Raw genomic sequence first — 15861 nt, 5'->3', positions numbered from 1 at the left:
TAACCCCCTCATAGTCATTATTCCTAAGCTCCAAGTCCAAAATAAAGAGACAATAGAGGAATAATATGTATGAGAAACTTCTCACTAACTTCCGTGACGCATGTGATAAAATGTAGTTTTTCTCCTTTGCTCAGATCTCCAACCGTGAGCAAAATACCACAGAACATTCAGAAGTGGTCCAGCCTCATCCTTTCCCTTTTGCCCTGCATCTCCTTGTGAGAGAGCAGATTAATAAGTCAGGAGTTAGGACCCAGAGATACGTTTTAGACTTACACGCTCTGACAGCTCACTGGAAATCAATGAAGTGTAGTTTAAGAACCATCACACTGACGTGAGATGGTGTGAGACGGTCTTATTCCCACTTCAGGTGTCTCCCCCTCGGGTTCCACTTCGGATTTTGAACTACTGCATTTTCTTTTCAAAACCTCCCTTTCTGATGGAAATGCTATATTGTTATAAAGGAAGAAATTATCTTTCCTAGCCTGACATCATGATGCTGCCAGCCTTCATCCTGCTGCTCATTGTCCTTGGTGTCATTCCCTCAGGTAAGCTCAAGTTAGAGTAAATTAAAACTTCATCACCGCAAAACTATTTAAGCCAGGGAGGTGGAAATACGGTATTCATAATGTTAGGATGATAAAATGTAATGTATAGGTATCTTAGGATAACTTTTAAAATGTGGCTCCAATGAGTAATTCTAGGAAATCTGTATATTGCTAAAGAAATCATCACACCTATGAATTCCATAATGTTTACGCTGTTGTCATTTACTGTGCTTTTGCTTTTGAATCATGAACTTGGTTGGAAGATATAAAAGCAGGAAAAATGTTACCCAATGCCCTGGATGCTACTCAGAATTGTTAAAATATTTGGCACAGCAATTTACTACATCAACATTTTTATATCATATCTACTAATAATCACTATATCTGTGTGTATATTTTATCCCATCTATCCTGTAGACCTATCTACAAAGTTTAATTTGTGTGTAGATATATTTAGTATGTTTGTATATCACAATGAAGCAAAAGTATGCATCAAATGTCTATGAACATGTGTGAGTTTTCTGTGACTACTATCTACCTGAAAGTAGGGGAATTCTTAATAAAGGAAGAGGGCACGTAAAAGGAGAGAGGGAGAGACAGACAGACAGAAGAGAAATGGAAAGAGGAAGAAAATAACTGAAAAGTTTAGGGGAGATGGTCATTTGCACCTGCCAGTTATCTGGGTTTGGGAATCAGTTCCCTTTTTATGTAACTTCAGAACACAAATCTTTTCCCATTGCAGCGGAAACCATTTAGAGCCAGGAGCCAGATGGCAAGAACACACTGTTGCCCCATTAGCAATTTGTATTCATTTCTCGCTAGTATTTTTGCCATGCTTGACTACTGCTATTTTCAGATGGAGAGCCAGAGGCACTGAGATCTGCCCAAGTTCTGAAATAAATCCTAGATTGAATAAATCCTAGATTGCAAATCTAGGCACGAACATACCTGAACATTATCATATCTTTAAAAATGTAGCCTTTCCTCATACTGGGGACTCAAAACCAGTAGTTTTTAAGTGCAGAGGGCATCACACCCACTTTCAAATATCACTAAATTTGGTTCCTGCAAAGTCTGAAATGCAGTTGGTCAGTCGTAAAAATAATCATCAACTTCTGTGTGTTTTAGCATACAATTAATACACATGTGTCTGATGTTTTTTCTTCTTTAATGCACTATCCTATTTACTGTGAAAGAATGGGTTCTTACCATTCTTTCCCTAGGGAAGTCGCTCACTGGTAAGTGGGGGGAGTTGGCGTAAACCCTCTTAGTTCACCTATGATCCTCTTCCTCACACAATGATGGTTACATAAGAAAACTGGAATTAGAGGGGAGACTGGTACTCATTCTCCATTGCATAGGCTGCAAGAGTTTGGGAATTTATACTGTGCTATAGATGTCTGTCACAGATCTATAATCAATCTATGTAATAACTTGTAGTAACTCTCACATTTGTGGATATTTCGAGATCCATTGGCATCTATTTCTATTTTCAGATCAGTAGCACCTTTCCTTAAGTTTTGTAACTTTACTTTTCATTGCAAAGGAAATGGCTTCTTTTTGTTACACAAAACTACCTTTTCCAAATCACAAGGGGCAACCCCTCATTTTTATATTTCTGGCTTTGGTGGAAAGAATAATTGTGTATGGGCATGTGACATCTCTTCTGTTGCGAATTCATGCTTTGTGGGTTTGTGTCTGCTCCCAGAAACAGGGGACTGTCTCTTACTCATCTTCCCATCATTCTTACCACATGGTGACATGTGTTTATTCATTCAATAAATATTTACTGAGGGTGTCCTGTATCCTAGGAATGATTCCAGCATGGGATTGAGAGAGGGGGAAAAACAAAATCATTCTAATAAATTCTCACGCTAGCAAGAATCCATTCAATATTTATTATTTGATTTCACCCTGAGGCTGAGCTCTATGTGTTGACAGCAGAAGCCAGCCTATTTGTGGTATGATTTTTTTGGACAGGCTGGTGACAATAGAAGGACAAAACCAAAATATACCAAAAAGTGTCAAAACAAAAAAAATGTGTCTCTCCCAACCATATTTGCTAAGGTTTAAAAGTCTTAATAACTTTTTTACTCTCTTAGCTAAGAATAAACAATGATGTTGTCTTCAATAAAACCATAAATAAGCATGTGAATTTTCACTGATTAAGTCTTATCAGTTATTTATACCTCAGCGTGCATGAACTTGTCAAAACTTTGCAGAAAGTGTTTTTTTTTTAATGTTGATTTTTGAGAGAGAGAGAGAGAAAGCATGAGTAAGGCAGGGGCAGAGAGCGATGGAAACAGAGGATCCAAAGTGGGCTCAGCACTGACAGCAGACAGCCCGATGCAGGGCTTGATCTCATGAACCATGAGATCATGACCTGAGCTGAAATCAAGAGTTGGACACTCAACTGACTGAGCCACCCAGATGTCCCAGAACGTGGGTTTTGATAATTGGGTGAGGAGAGACCAGAAAGTCTGAGAGCCTGAAGAAAGGAAAAGAAACATGGTCAAGAAGAATAAAGAGGCCAGAATGTCAAGTTATAAGTTTCAAAGAAAATTTCTTTGCCTCAAGTTGGAACTGGATACCTCATCCAAATCTCTCATGATTCCACTTATAGGGGTTGAGAGAGCCCTAACCTCCTCATGGGTAGTGAGTCCTGTCTAATCCCTTCATAGCTTCAGTTATCTTTACCCAGATGCCTCTTCTGTTGCAGTAAATGGCAGCCAGGAGCGATGTCCTCCAATCAATGGCACATCTTAAACATTGGCTCTTTTTTGTGTCTTCAGAATAGTAAATATTGGGCATTAATAGGTCATATTTTATGGGTGTTTCATGGACATAAAGCATGTGTGAGTTGGTAGGGGCTTACCAATCATCCACCATTTTATTGTTATTGGGAGAATTTAAATGCCTTGCTTAATGAAGATTGCCTGGTTTGGAAACAAGACCAAAACTCATATATCTAAATCTGAGTCCAGTGGCTCTCAATGTTAAATAAATATTTGTTGGATTCTTGTTCTAACGAGTGACGAGTTTGGCAAGAGACTCCATGTCCAGAGCCAAGAGCAGAGTGCCCTCCTAGAGCACTTTCCCAGCCTGAGTTCCACATGGAGGAAATTACTGGAATCAGGCAGAGAGCTCCCCACCTGTCTGATCACTTGCATGTGCTCTCCCTCTTCTTGCCTTCCACCTGCAGAGTTGCTTACATCGTCCCAAGAGAAATATTTTGACAAAGAAAATGAGACAAAGATTAAATAGGGAGAGGAGAAAAATAAAGGGGGAGAATCAGGATTTAAGGGAGCAATGAAATTCCTTTTTACCAAAAGAAATGGTGACAAGCTGTAACAGGCAGCACACATCCTCTGAAGATGTGCATTAGACTAAGTGTGTGTGTTTGAGTATGAGTCTGTGGGGGGGTGTGTGTGTGTAAGGGGTGCAAAGCAAGACTTAATGCAAAGAAAGGGAGGGGACCATGGTCAAGTCTGAAGCAGGATTGCTCCCACTATAAAGCATTGGGTGTTCATCTCTAAGGAGAGTGACCTCAGTGCCCATTCAAGGGACACCAGGGCCAAGCCAGCTGCCAGGTCCCAACTGCAGTAGAGGGAGATTGAGTTGGATTATGGAATACCATCACCAACATTGAGTGTCTGTCTACACCATCAAACAAATATTATCTGCGACCTGGTTTTAGAATATCATTCTTCCTGGCAATAGATCGCTTTAAAGTAAAGTATTTTGGTAAATACAATGCTAACAACAACACAGTAACAAAAAAAAAGCAATAACAACAAATTTATGTTCAAAGACATGAACACATCTGCCACTCATTAACTAGGTTGACCCTGAGTAAGTCACTGCCCCTCTTGGCACCCCAGGATCTTCATCTGTAGAATGAGGGACTTAGAACATCTTCAAAGTCCTTTCTAGCTCCATTGTCTTCACTTCGTCATCATTTCACTTGTCCTTCTTATTTAGTGCTGGTATTATTTATGAATACAAATGTTCTCCCATCCCTCCTTCATAAAGCGGGCTTTGGGAAATGCAAGCACCCACTCAGGGAGTCACTCAGCTTCCAAGAGCAGTTTGTTGACTTGTCAGTGCATTGCTGAGATGTATCTTAGAATATTGATCTTGTCTAATTTATTTAAAATACAAGTCCATTTACAAAACTGGTTTACACACAGATTTTCAGGGATCCAGATATTCCTTAAAACAGATACCCCTTGTCCTAGAAATCCTGAGAACATCTGCGATTCTACATCCTCTAGATCAGTGAGCTGGGGTCACTCTGCCTCCTCCTCCCTCTGTGCACAGAAAGTGCCATTGGAGCTTTTGTGTGTTAACTCCTTCATTTGTTCTTTCCCCAAATATCACAAAGTATTTCTTGAGTCGCTAGTCTCAAAGAATCAACAGTGGAAACAATTTCCTTTCGTTATAATGTTCTATTTTGCAAGGACAAACTAGAAAATTTCCAGAGCTATCGTCTACATCTGCTTCAGTAACATCAATGACCTCAACTTTTATTTGGGGAAGTTCAGGAAGGTTGAAGATTTAGGCAGAAAGCATTAAAACTTTGGCTTTTTTTTTTTTTTGTAAGATCTGTTTGGGTCTAGTCAGCTCAGTCTGCCATAACAAAATACCACAGACTGTGTGGCTGAACAGCAATTTATTTTCTCACGGTTCTGGAGCCTAGAAGTCCATGATCAAGGTGTCAGCAAAAATGGTCTCTGTGAGAATTCTCTTCCTGGCTTGTAAATAGCTGTCTTCTGGCAGTGTCTTTACCTGGCTTTTCCTCGTGCTTGCATGGGGAGAGAGAGCGCTCTCATGTCTCTTCCGCTTCTTATAAGGACACCAGTCCTATTGATTTAGGGCCCCACACTGATGACTTCATTTAGCCTTAGATACCTCCTTATAGGCTCTGTCTCCAAATATAGTCACATTGGGGGTTAGGACTTCAACACAGGAATTTGAAGGCATACAAGTATTTAGTCCATAACGGCCAGTACAGATTTATGCTTTTTGTGCCTTGATTCAGACAACAGCTCACCCTCTGACATTGGCAACATGGGTCAAAACATACGAAGTTCCCTCAAAGAGCAAATCTGCTTATTTCCCTTTAGATCCCGACAAAGAGCAGGATCTAATCATTCTTACAGAGGGTACAGCTTTGAGGGTGGCAACAGCTGGGGATTGTCAAGGTCATAATGTGTAAGTCTACCTCCCTGCAAACTGACAGTAAGATTTTCCTTCCAGGAAAGGGAGTTCAAAAGTACAATTTCTGTTCTCAGAATTATAATGGCTTAGAGTTGTCCAAGCTAAGAAGTCCGTGTATGTGTGTGTGTGTGTGTGTGTGTGCGTTGGTTCAGACGTTATTCAGTTGTTCTCACCCTTCCTGGAGTGTCTCCATCCATTGTGAGGTGGTGTCTTAAGTAAATTGTTCTCACTGGGCTGAACTGGGACACAAGGGCTTTTAGGGAAGGGCAGTGCCGTTGGGTTCTTGGCCACTAGGACTACACTCAGATTCGTGTAACAATGGCCATAAGAGCCTATCCAAAAGGGAAGGTTGTTTTTCTCACACACCAAGAAATTTGGAGGCGAGCGGTCCTGGGCTGGTTGATGGTCCTATAGTGCTATCAGGGTCCCGCGCTCTGTCTGCCCTTCTATTCGCCATCTTATGTGTGTAGCTTTCATCAGGCTTGTGAGATGCCTGGGTGGCCATATCCCTAGATGCCATGTTCTACCTCTAGGCAGGAAGAAAAGGGAGCAAAGGGTGAAAGATGAAAGGTGAAATGTGCATATTGGACCAAGTCCATCCTCTTCAACAGTATTTCCTACAAACCTCACCCTGTGGCTTCTGTTTGGATTTAAGTGGCATGTATATGTCGTATGGCCATCCCTAGCTGTAAGGGGCCTGAGAAGGGAACATTTTAACCTGGCACCATTCAATTCTGAATAAACATAGCATCCGTTACTGAAAAAGAAAGGGTAAGTGGCTGTTGAGCAGGGAACCAGCAGTCACTGTCATGGTGCCCACCCAACAATATTCTCCTGCCAGGGGAGGCCGAGGGAGGACAGCTGTGACCTCCCTGCTTCTCTCCCCTCCAGATAAATTCAGCTCTGGCCCAAATTCTCCAAACACCACTCAGCAAAGTAGCTCACTATGTTGCTGCACAAGGGTGTGCTCAGCAGCCATGATGTGCCAGGCCCCATGGAGCTGGGAGACAGAAGTAAGAAAGGTTTCATGAAGCTGGCATTTTCCAATGGGGCAGACAGACAATAGACAAAGAAACATATAATATGTTCCAGTGCTCCCATGCAAGATAAAGCATCATTAAGGGGATAAAGTGTGAGGAGGGATTTTAGATTGTGTAACCCAGAAGGACCTTTCAAGGAGATGACATTTGAGCAAAGATGGGACAAAATGAAGGAATGAGCATGGATTCCTCTTCAGGGCAAGAGTCTTCCCCAAACAGAAGCCTACAGGCATGTTCTTGGAAGAGCAGATGGACCTGAAGCTCTGGGGAGGAGGGGTGAGGGCAGAGTGGGAGAGGGTAGGGGCTATACAAGAGCCTGGGAAACCATGGCAAGGATGTGAGATGTCTGTCTGCGTTTGATGGGAAGCCATTTGTAGGATTTGGGCAGGAAGTTACATAAACCTCTTCTGCCTTTAAGATCTGGTTCCATCTGCTGAGCAGGAAATGAACTGTAAAAGGGGCAAGAGTGGAAGGCAGGAAGAAGGAGCACAAGAATCCAAGAGAGATGATGGAACTTGTGACTCAGGTGGTACCAGTGGAGATGGTGGGAAAGAATCAGAGTTATGATGTATTTTGAAGGAAGTTAAGACCAGATGTGGGGTAGGGAATTCGTGAAGTTTAGCCTGAGCAGGTGAACACTCCATCCCTCAGGAGGCTTCGGGGAATTTCAACTCCTACCTTCCCTCCACTTCCAGTAAGGTTTTGCAGAGTGCTGTCCTGGCAGCCACCCAGCTGACCTGCTCCTTCGTGCTGCTCTGCTTGTTAAGAACTGAAGTATCAAAGTTTGAGAACAGTTAGCTTTTTTTTTCCAGTTTATTTTTTTATTTTGAGAGAGCGAGGGGGAGGGAAGGGGGAAGGGGCAGAGAGAGACGGAGAGAGAGAATCCCAAAGAGGCTTTGTGCTGTGCACAAAGATCATGTGAGATCACGACCTGAGCCGAAATCAAGAGTCCAATGCTTAACCGACTGAGCCGCCCAGGCTCCCTGAGAACAGTTAGCTTTTCAGATAACTAAGTACAAACATAAGCTCTCTCCATCACTCATTTGCATTTTCATATACTTTTTGGAACATAAGAGAAAGGGGTGGGAGCAGCCCGAGTATGTAACCCATCTTATTGACACCTCTGTTTACCCCTAGGAGCATTACGAGTGGGTTTCAAACTTCCAGTTACAACAATAAATAAAAAATAAATTAAGTCACAGAGATGAAAAGTACAGCATAGGGAATATAGTCAATAAGACAGTAATAACATTGTTTGGTGACAAATCGTAATTGCACTTACTATGATGAGCACTGAGTATTGTACATAATTGTTCAATCATTATGTTGTATACCTGAAATTAATATACTACTGTAGGCTATTTATGGTTCAATTTTTTAAACAAAAGGGTGCATTTTGAATTGCTACTCCCTTAGTAAAGTGAAGTTCTCGTGTACATTCTAGGAATGTTTGCTCTTCTTCCTGCTAAGAATCTTTGGGTTTTACTGGGTAAACTTCGGGGTGTCTGGTACATGATCATTGCCCATCATGTGTCACTCAGCAGAAGAAAAGGTTTCCTACGGTAAGCCATACAGCGCAGAATGAGTTGTTGTAGGAGATTAATAGGGCACTGGATATATGAAGAAAGGGGCTATATCTAAAACAGCAATAATAACAGCACCTGGATGGCACAGTCCATTAAGCATCCAACTTTTGATCTCATGGTTCATGAGTTTGAGCCCCCTGTGGGGCTCTGCACTGAGCATGGCACCTGCTTGGGATTCTTTCTCCCCCTCGCTCTCTGCTTCTCCCATGCTCATTCTCTCTCAAAGTAAATAAGTAAACTTAAAAAAAAAACAGCAACAATAAAGCTGCCATGTTTTATGTTTGATAGCATAACACTGAAAAGAAACAAAACGTATCTCTAGACTGCTTTCCTAGACCATTTCTTCAGCCTGAGGGTCAAAGCTTGAAGTTGGGGTGTTTCTTGGGCTCTCAGACATGTAGGGGCAGAGAGGAGTGTTAGAACCTGGTTCTTGACCAGGGAAGGTCTTTGTAAGGGAAGACTTCCTCAGGAGGAAGGAAAAAGAACAGCACAGGGGATGTGGTAGGTGCTCAGTGGATATGTGTGCTCAATGGATACGTGCCAAATGCATGAAAAATGGCCCTGACATATTCCTGTCATTGGATTATTCATTAAATAGATATAAAATAAAATAAGTATGTGCTGTGGGCTGGCACTAGTCTAGGTGCTGGATAAACATCATCAAATAAAATGGATACCATGTCTGCCATCATGGAGCTCAAGGGAAGGACAGATGATGACAGGTATACAACACATTGTGGTAAGGACATGATGGAGCCAGAGAGGGTGCAGTAGTGGACGATAGCACAGGGGCAGAGACCATGTCTGTAAGGAGGTGGCATCTCAGGTGAGATGTGAGGTCAAGGGTAAGGGGGTGGCTGTGGGTGATTGTTTGGGGATCAAGGTGCTGACCTCATGGTGGGAAAATCCCATGAGAGAGCAAAGCTCTGGGTAAAGCATAGAATCTACTTTCAGCCATGTGTTGTGGGCATGGGGAATGGTTAGGGAACCCCTGTATATGCAAAGCTGCCTTTGCTGAACACCTGAAGGTTCAGGCCACAGGATGCTAAACCAGCCATTATACTTTTCCCATTAATTCAGGTTTCGCTCATGATCTTACAGCTGCTGCAGGATTCAGTTCAATTGCTGAAAATGAAGACGCCCTCCTCAGACGCTTATTCCAAGGTTATCAGAAATGGGTTCGTCCTGTATTAAATTCTAATGACACCATAAAAGTATATTTTGGATTGAAAATATCTCAGCTCGTGGATGTGGTGAGTAATCCTTGGCACTAAGCTAAAAAGAACATGCATTCCTTAACCTGTTTGTGAATCTAAGACTTTATTTTGTTTTCTTTCCCCATGTCTACCATTTCAATTTTAAAAATAACTTACTGTGAGAGAAAATCTGCCCCAAGAGGCCAGTGAAATGACCCAAGGAAGGAATGAGAAGTGCTGGGGAGTAAATTTTCATTGCGGCACTATGAGTGTGCACCTCTTTGCTGGGGGATGGATATGGTTGTTAAGACAGACATTGTCCCTGGCGGGTTTGCTGAGAACCAGGATGAGCACCCAGGGAGAACAGAGGAGATGGAGAGAAGAGAGAACTGAGCCAAGGGCTCATTAGTGTCCCCTGGGCTGATTCGGTGTCACCCGAACTGCGTGAGGGCTGGCAGGGGTGTCTACAGGGAGAGAGGGCAGATGCTGCCAGCACCCCCGTGAGCGCCTGGTGACTCATCACCCTCCTGAATCCCCTCAGGATTCCACCTGTTCCCCTGACACCACCCGGACCTTAACATTCTCTGCTCATTTTCCTGTTGGGCTCCCACTTCTGACATGATTTCGTTCCTGGGAAACCAGTGAACGTTAAGCCAGTTCTGCAAAGTCATTCTGGTGCGGTCCCCGAAGTCCCAGAATAATCGTCTCCTGTTTCCTAAATCCCCTGCCCTACCAGTTGCACACTCACCTACCTCAGCTGACTCAATGCCCAAGGATTCCTTCTAGAAAATCATGCAAAACCGATCTCTGATTTAACTAATATTCATTTTTACTTTGCGGCCTTACCATACTCTCTGGGTTATGCAATTAAAAAAATTTTTTTTATTTGAGAGAGAGAGAGAGAGAGCAAGTCAGGAAGAGGGGCAGAGGGAGAAAAAGAGAGAATCCCAAGCAGACTCCACACACAGCACAGAGCCTGATGCAGGACTTGGTCCCACGACCCTGGAATCATGACCTGAGCTGAAATCAAGAGTCAGACACTCAACCAACTAAGACACACAGGCACCCCTGGGTTATGTGATCACCATAATGAGCTGCTATTTGCTTTAATTATTATTTTTTATTTTAAGCAAAGGGAGGTCTTTCTGACAAAATAAATCTCAAAGACTTCACTTAATTTGAATTTACATTTTTCTAATTGCCATTTTCTTAGGATGAAAAGAATCAACTGATGACAACAAATGTGTGGCTCAAACAGGTAACTGTCAATCCAAGCATGATATCTGCTAACCTAATTATTTACATTCTTTTCTATTTAGAAAGACTCTAAATAATATTTGAAAAATAATTATCTTACACAGCATATTGGGTTCCTCAGTAAGATATCTGGGAATGGTTAGGAAGGGTCTATTACTTTTCATTTCCTTTTGCAAGAGTGGGAGAGCTGGTCCTGGAGGCTCAAAAGCATGCCCCAAGCAGACTCTGACACGGAGGCCTGGGCCCACTCCCTGGCTACTTGGAGTAAGTGGGGAAAGATTGCAGAGCGCAGTTCCCTCACCCCACCCCCCTGCTTCCTGCACCCCTCCCCCCTCCGTTTAGGGCACTGCAACTGGAGCAGGCAACCAGGGATCTTAAACTGTCCTTCATCCCCACTGGTCCTCCACAGGATGACTCTTCCCCTAATGTTTCCTCTCGCTCCCTTTCTAGAAAGAGAAAACAGGTAGGACAGAACAAAGTGAATTTCAGAACAAAGTAAAGCCTGAAACAAAATAATGAATACATATTTTCCTGGTATAACTAAAAAGGCATTTGTTTTTTGTTTTTAATTTTTTAATGTTTGTTTTTGAGAGTGAGAGAGACAGAGCATGAGTGGGGCAGGGGCAGAGAGAGAGGGAGACACAGAATCCCAAGCAGGCTTCAGGCTCTGAGCTGTCAGCACGGAGCCTGACATGGGGCTCGAACTCATGAACCACAAGATCATGACCTGAGCTGAAGTCGGACGCTTAACTGACTGAGCCACCCACGTGCCCCAAAAGGCATTTGTTTTTAAAAGAGGGAACACAAGGAGGGGAGAGAGAGAGAGAGAGAGAGAGAGAGAGAGAAAGCAGGCTCCACACCCAGCATGGAGACGTGAGGCTCAATCTCACAACTCCGAGATCATGATCCAAGCAGAAATAGACACTTAAGACTTAGCCACCAAGGCACTCCCTCACCCCTGCTTGAACTCACGACCAGGAGATTAAGACCTGAGCTGAGATCAAGAGTCGGAGGCCTAACCGACTGAGCCCCCCAGACACCCCTAAAAAAGGCATTTTGAATTATTTTTAGCTCTCTGCTTAGATGATTGCTTTTAGCTTGATTACAGCCTGTTTCCTAAGCATCTGTTCAGAGGGGCTTGACCCAAAGTTGTCAGGGAATAACTACCCTTCAAAGCCTACTTTTGCATATGTGACATAAAGGACAAAATACTGACACTTCTTTGAAAGGAGGTGAGAAGTTTGGTTTCATTGGTTGTTTTTTGTTGTTATTGTTATTAGCAATTACTCGTTTTTCACTGAATGTCCAGCTATGGCTTATTTTCCCAGACTTCAAATCTTCCTGGTGAGGATGTCCTAAATATCTCACTTGATGTTAACATACATACATAATATTTTTTGTTTGTTTATATTAAAGTAAGTTAATTACCTATTCAAGTTCAGGAGACATTGTTCAGTTCTGCTAATGGTTTATAGGAACAGTGGGTGGAGATTGTAGGAAGATTCCCTTGTCTTCATTTAGTGTCATTACATATCTCCCACCCAAAAACTTTAGTCAGAGCTACAGAATTACTACCATTTTTACTAGTCTCTAGTCTTCCAATTTTTAAACTGGTAGGTATGTTAGCAAGTTATGAAACGAATCTGCGTATTATTTTACATGCAAATAAAAAATGGCCAGAAGAGGGGCGCCTGGGTGGTTCAATCAGTTAAGCACCTGGCTCTTGACTTCGGCTCAGGTCATGATCTCACGGTTTGTGAGTTTGAGCCCTGAGCCAGGCTGTGTGCTGGCAGCTCGGAGCCTGCTTGGGATTTTCTCTCTCTCCCTCTCTCTCTGCCCCTCCTCTGCTTGTGCTCTGCTTCTCTCTTTCTCTCTCAAAATAAATAAATAAACATGAAAAAAGAATTTTAAATCCAGGAGAAAATAATAAGCCAGTAATGTGGATATAAAAATATTATTTATTTATTTATTTATTTTTAAAACTTTCTAAATCATAAATTTTTTTTTAATATATGAAATTTATTGTCAAATTGATTTCCATACAACACCCAGTGCTCATCCCAAAAGATGCCCTCTCAATGCCGATCACCTACCCTTCCCTCCCTCCCACCCCCCCATCACCCCTCAGTTTATTCTCAGTTTTTAAGGGTCTCTTATGCTTTGGCTCTCTCCCACTCTAACCTCATTTTTTTTCCTTCCCCTCCCCCATGGGTTTCTGTTAAGTTTCTCAGGATCCACATAAGAGTGAAAACATATGGTATCTGTCTTTCTCTGTATGGCTTATTTCACTTAGCATCACACTCTCCAGTTCCATCCACATTGCTACAAAGGGCCATATTTCATACTTTCTCATTGCCACGTAGTACTCCATTGTGTATATAAACCACAATTTTTTTATCCATTCATCAGTTGATGGACATTTAGGCTCTTTCCATAATTTGGCTATTGTTGAGAGTGCTGCTATAAACATTGGGGTACAAGTGCCCCTATGCATCAGTACTCCTGTACCCCTTGGGTAAAGTCCTAGCAGTGCTATTGCTGGGTCATAGGGTAGGTCTATTTTTAATTTTTTGAGGAACCTCCACACTGTTTTCCAGAGTGGCTGCACCAATTTGCATTCCCACCAACAGTGCAAGAGGGTTCCTGTTTCTCCACATCCTCTCCAGCATCTATAGTCTCCTGATTTGTTCATTTTGGCCACTCTGACTGGCATGAGGTGATATTTGAGTGTGGTTTTGATTTGTATTTCCCTGATGAGGAGCGATGTTGAGCGTCTTTTCATGTGCCTGTTGGCCATCTGGATGTCTTCTTTAGAGAAGTGTCTATTCATGTTTTCTGCCCATTTCTTCACTGGATTATTTGTTTTTTGGGTGTGGAGTTTGGTGAGCTCTTTATAGATTTTGGATACTAGCCCTTTGTCTGATATGTCATTTGCAAATATCTTTTCCCATTCCATTGGTTGCCTTTTAGTCTTGTTGATTGTTTCCTTTGCTGTGCAGAAGCTTTTTATCTTCATGAGGTCCCAATAGTTCATTTTTGCTTTTAATTCCCTTGCCTTTGGGGGATGTGTCAAGTAAGAAATTGCTGCGGCTGAGGTCAGAGAGGTCTTTTCCTGCTTTCTCCTCTAGTGTTTTGATGGTTTCCTGTCTCACATTCAGGTCCTTTATCCATTTTGAGTTTATTTTTGTGAATGGTGTAAGAAAGTGGTCTAGTTTCATTCTTCTGCATGTTGCTGTCCAGTTCTCCCAGCACCATTTGTTAAAGAGACTGTCTTTTTTCCATTGGATATTCTTTCCTGCTTTGTCAAAGATGAGTTGGCCATACTTTTGTGGGTCTAGTTCTGGGGTTTCTATTCTATTCCATTGGTCTATGTGTCTGTTTTTGTGCCAATGCCATGCTGTCTTGATGATAACAACTTTGTAGTAGAGGCTAAAGTCTGGGATTGTGATGCCTCCTGCTTTGGTCTTCTTCTTCAAAATTCCTTTGGCTATTCGGGGCCTTTTGTGGTTCCATATGAATTTTAGGATTGCTTGTTCTAGCTTCGAGAAGAATGCTGGTGCAATTTTGATTGGGATTGCTTGAATGTGTAGATAGCTTTGGGTAGTATTGACATTTTAACAATATTTATTCTTCCAATCCATGAGCACGGAATGTTTTTCCATTTCTTTATATCTTCTTCAATTTCCTTCATAAGCTTTCTATAGTTTTCAGCATACAGATCTTTTACATCTTTGGTTAGATTTATTCCTAGGTATTTTATGCTTCTTGGTGCAACTGTGAATGGGATCAGTTTCTTTATTTGTCTTTCTGTTGCTTCATTATTAGTGTATAAGAATGCAACTGATTTCTGTACATTGATTTTCTATCCTGCAACTTTGCTGAATTCATGTATCAGTTCTAGCAGACTTTTGGTGGAGTCTATCGGGTTCTTCATGTATATTATCATGTCATCTGCAAAAAGTGAAAGCTTGAATTCATCTTTGCCAATTTTGATGCCTTTGATTTCCTTTTGTTGTCTGATTGCTGATGCTAGCACTTCCAACACTATGTTAAACAACAGCGGTGAGAGTGGACATCCCTGTCGTGTTCCTGATCTCAGGGGGAAAGCTCTTAGTTTTTCCCCATTGAGGATGATATTAGCTGTGGGCTTTTCATAAATGGCTTTCATGATGCTTAAGTATGTTCCTTCTATCCCGACTTTCTCGAGGGTTTTTATTAAGAAAGGATGCTGAATTTTGTCAAATGCTTTTTCTGCATCGATTGACAGGATCAAATGGTTCTTATCTTTTCTTTTATTAATGTGATGTATCACGTTGGTTGATTTGTGAATGTTGAACCAGCCCTGCATCCCAGGAATGAATCCCACTTGATCATGGTGAATAATTCTTTTTATAAGCTGTTGAATTTGATTTGCTAGTATCTTATTGAGAATTTTTGTATCCATATTCATCAGGGATATTGGCCTGTAGTTCTCTTTTTTTACTGGATCTCTGTCTGGTTTAGGAATCAAAGTAATACTGGCTTCATAGAATGATTCTGGAAGTTTTGCTTCCCTTTCTATTTTTTGGAATAGCTTGAGAAGGATAGGTATTATCTCTGCTTTAAATGTCTGGTAGAATTCCCCTGGGAAGCCATCTGGTCCTGGACTCTTATTTCTTGGGAGATTTTTGATAACTGATTCAATTTCTTCGCTGGTTATGGGTCTGTTCAAGCTTTCTATTTCCTCCTGTTTGAGTTTTGGAAGTGTGTGAGTGTTTAGGAATTTGTCCATTTCTTCCAGGTTGTCCAGTTTGTTGGCATATAATTTTTCATAGTATTCCCTGATAATTGCTTGTATTTCTGAGGGATTGGTTGTAATAATTCCATTTTCATTCATGATTTTATCTATTTGGGTCATCTCCCTTTTCTTTTTGAGAAGCCTGGCTAGAGGTTTGTCAATTTTGTTTATTTTTTCAAAAAACCAACTCTTGGGGTGCCTGGGTGGCTCAGTCAGTTAAGTGTCCGACTTCAACTCAGG

At 41.8% G+C, this 15861-nt stretch overlaps 1 protein-coding gene across 2 annotated transcripts in view; it reads left to right on the top strand.

Moving 5' to 3' along the window:
- Positions 1-490: 490 nt before the first annotated feature.
- Positions 491-15861, top strand: part of CHRNB3 (cholinergic receptor nicotinic beta 3 subunit) — a 31653-nt gene continuing 16282 nt past the window's right edge. The window contains exons 1-3 of one of the 2 annotated variants that reach the window (XM_047856421.1): positions 491-545; positions 9472-9644; positions 10801-10845. In XM_047856421.1, the coding sequence (XP_047712377.1) occupies positions 491-545; positions 9472-9644; positions 10801-10845 (273 nt within the window). The remainder of the gene's footprint in view (positions 546-9471; positions 9645-10800; positions 10846-15861) is intronic. The other variant, XM_047856422.1, reaches the window with a different exon arrangement.

This window comes from Prionailurus viverrinus, chromosome B1 (genome assembly GCF_022837055.1).
Source record: "Prionailurus viverrinus isolate Anna chromosome B1, UM_Priviv_1.0, whole genome shotgun sequence".
Lineage (NCBI taxonomy): Eukaryota > Metazoa > Chordata > Mammalia > Carnivora > Felidae > Prionailurus > Prionailurus viverrinus.
Note: the sequence above shows the minus strand (reverse complement) of the source record. Positions and strands in the feature narration are given on the sequence as shown.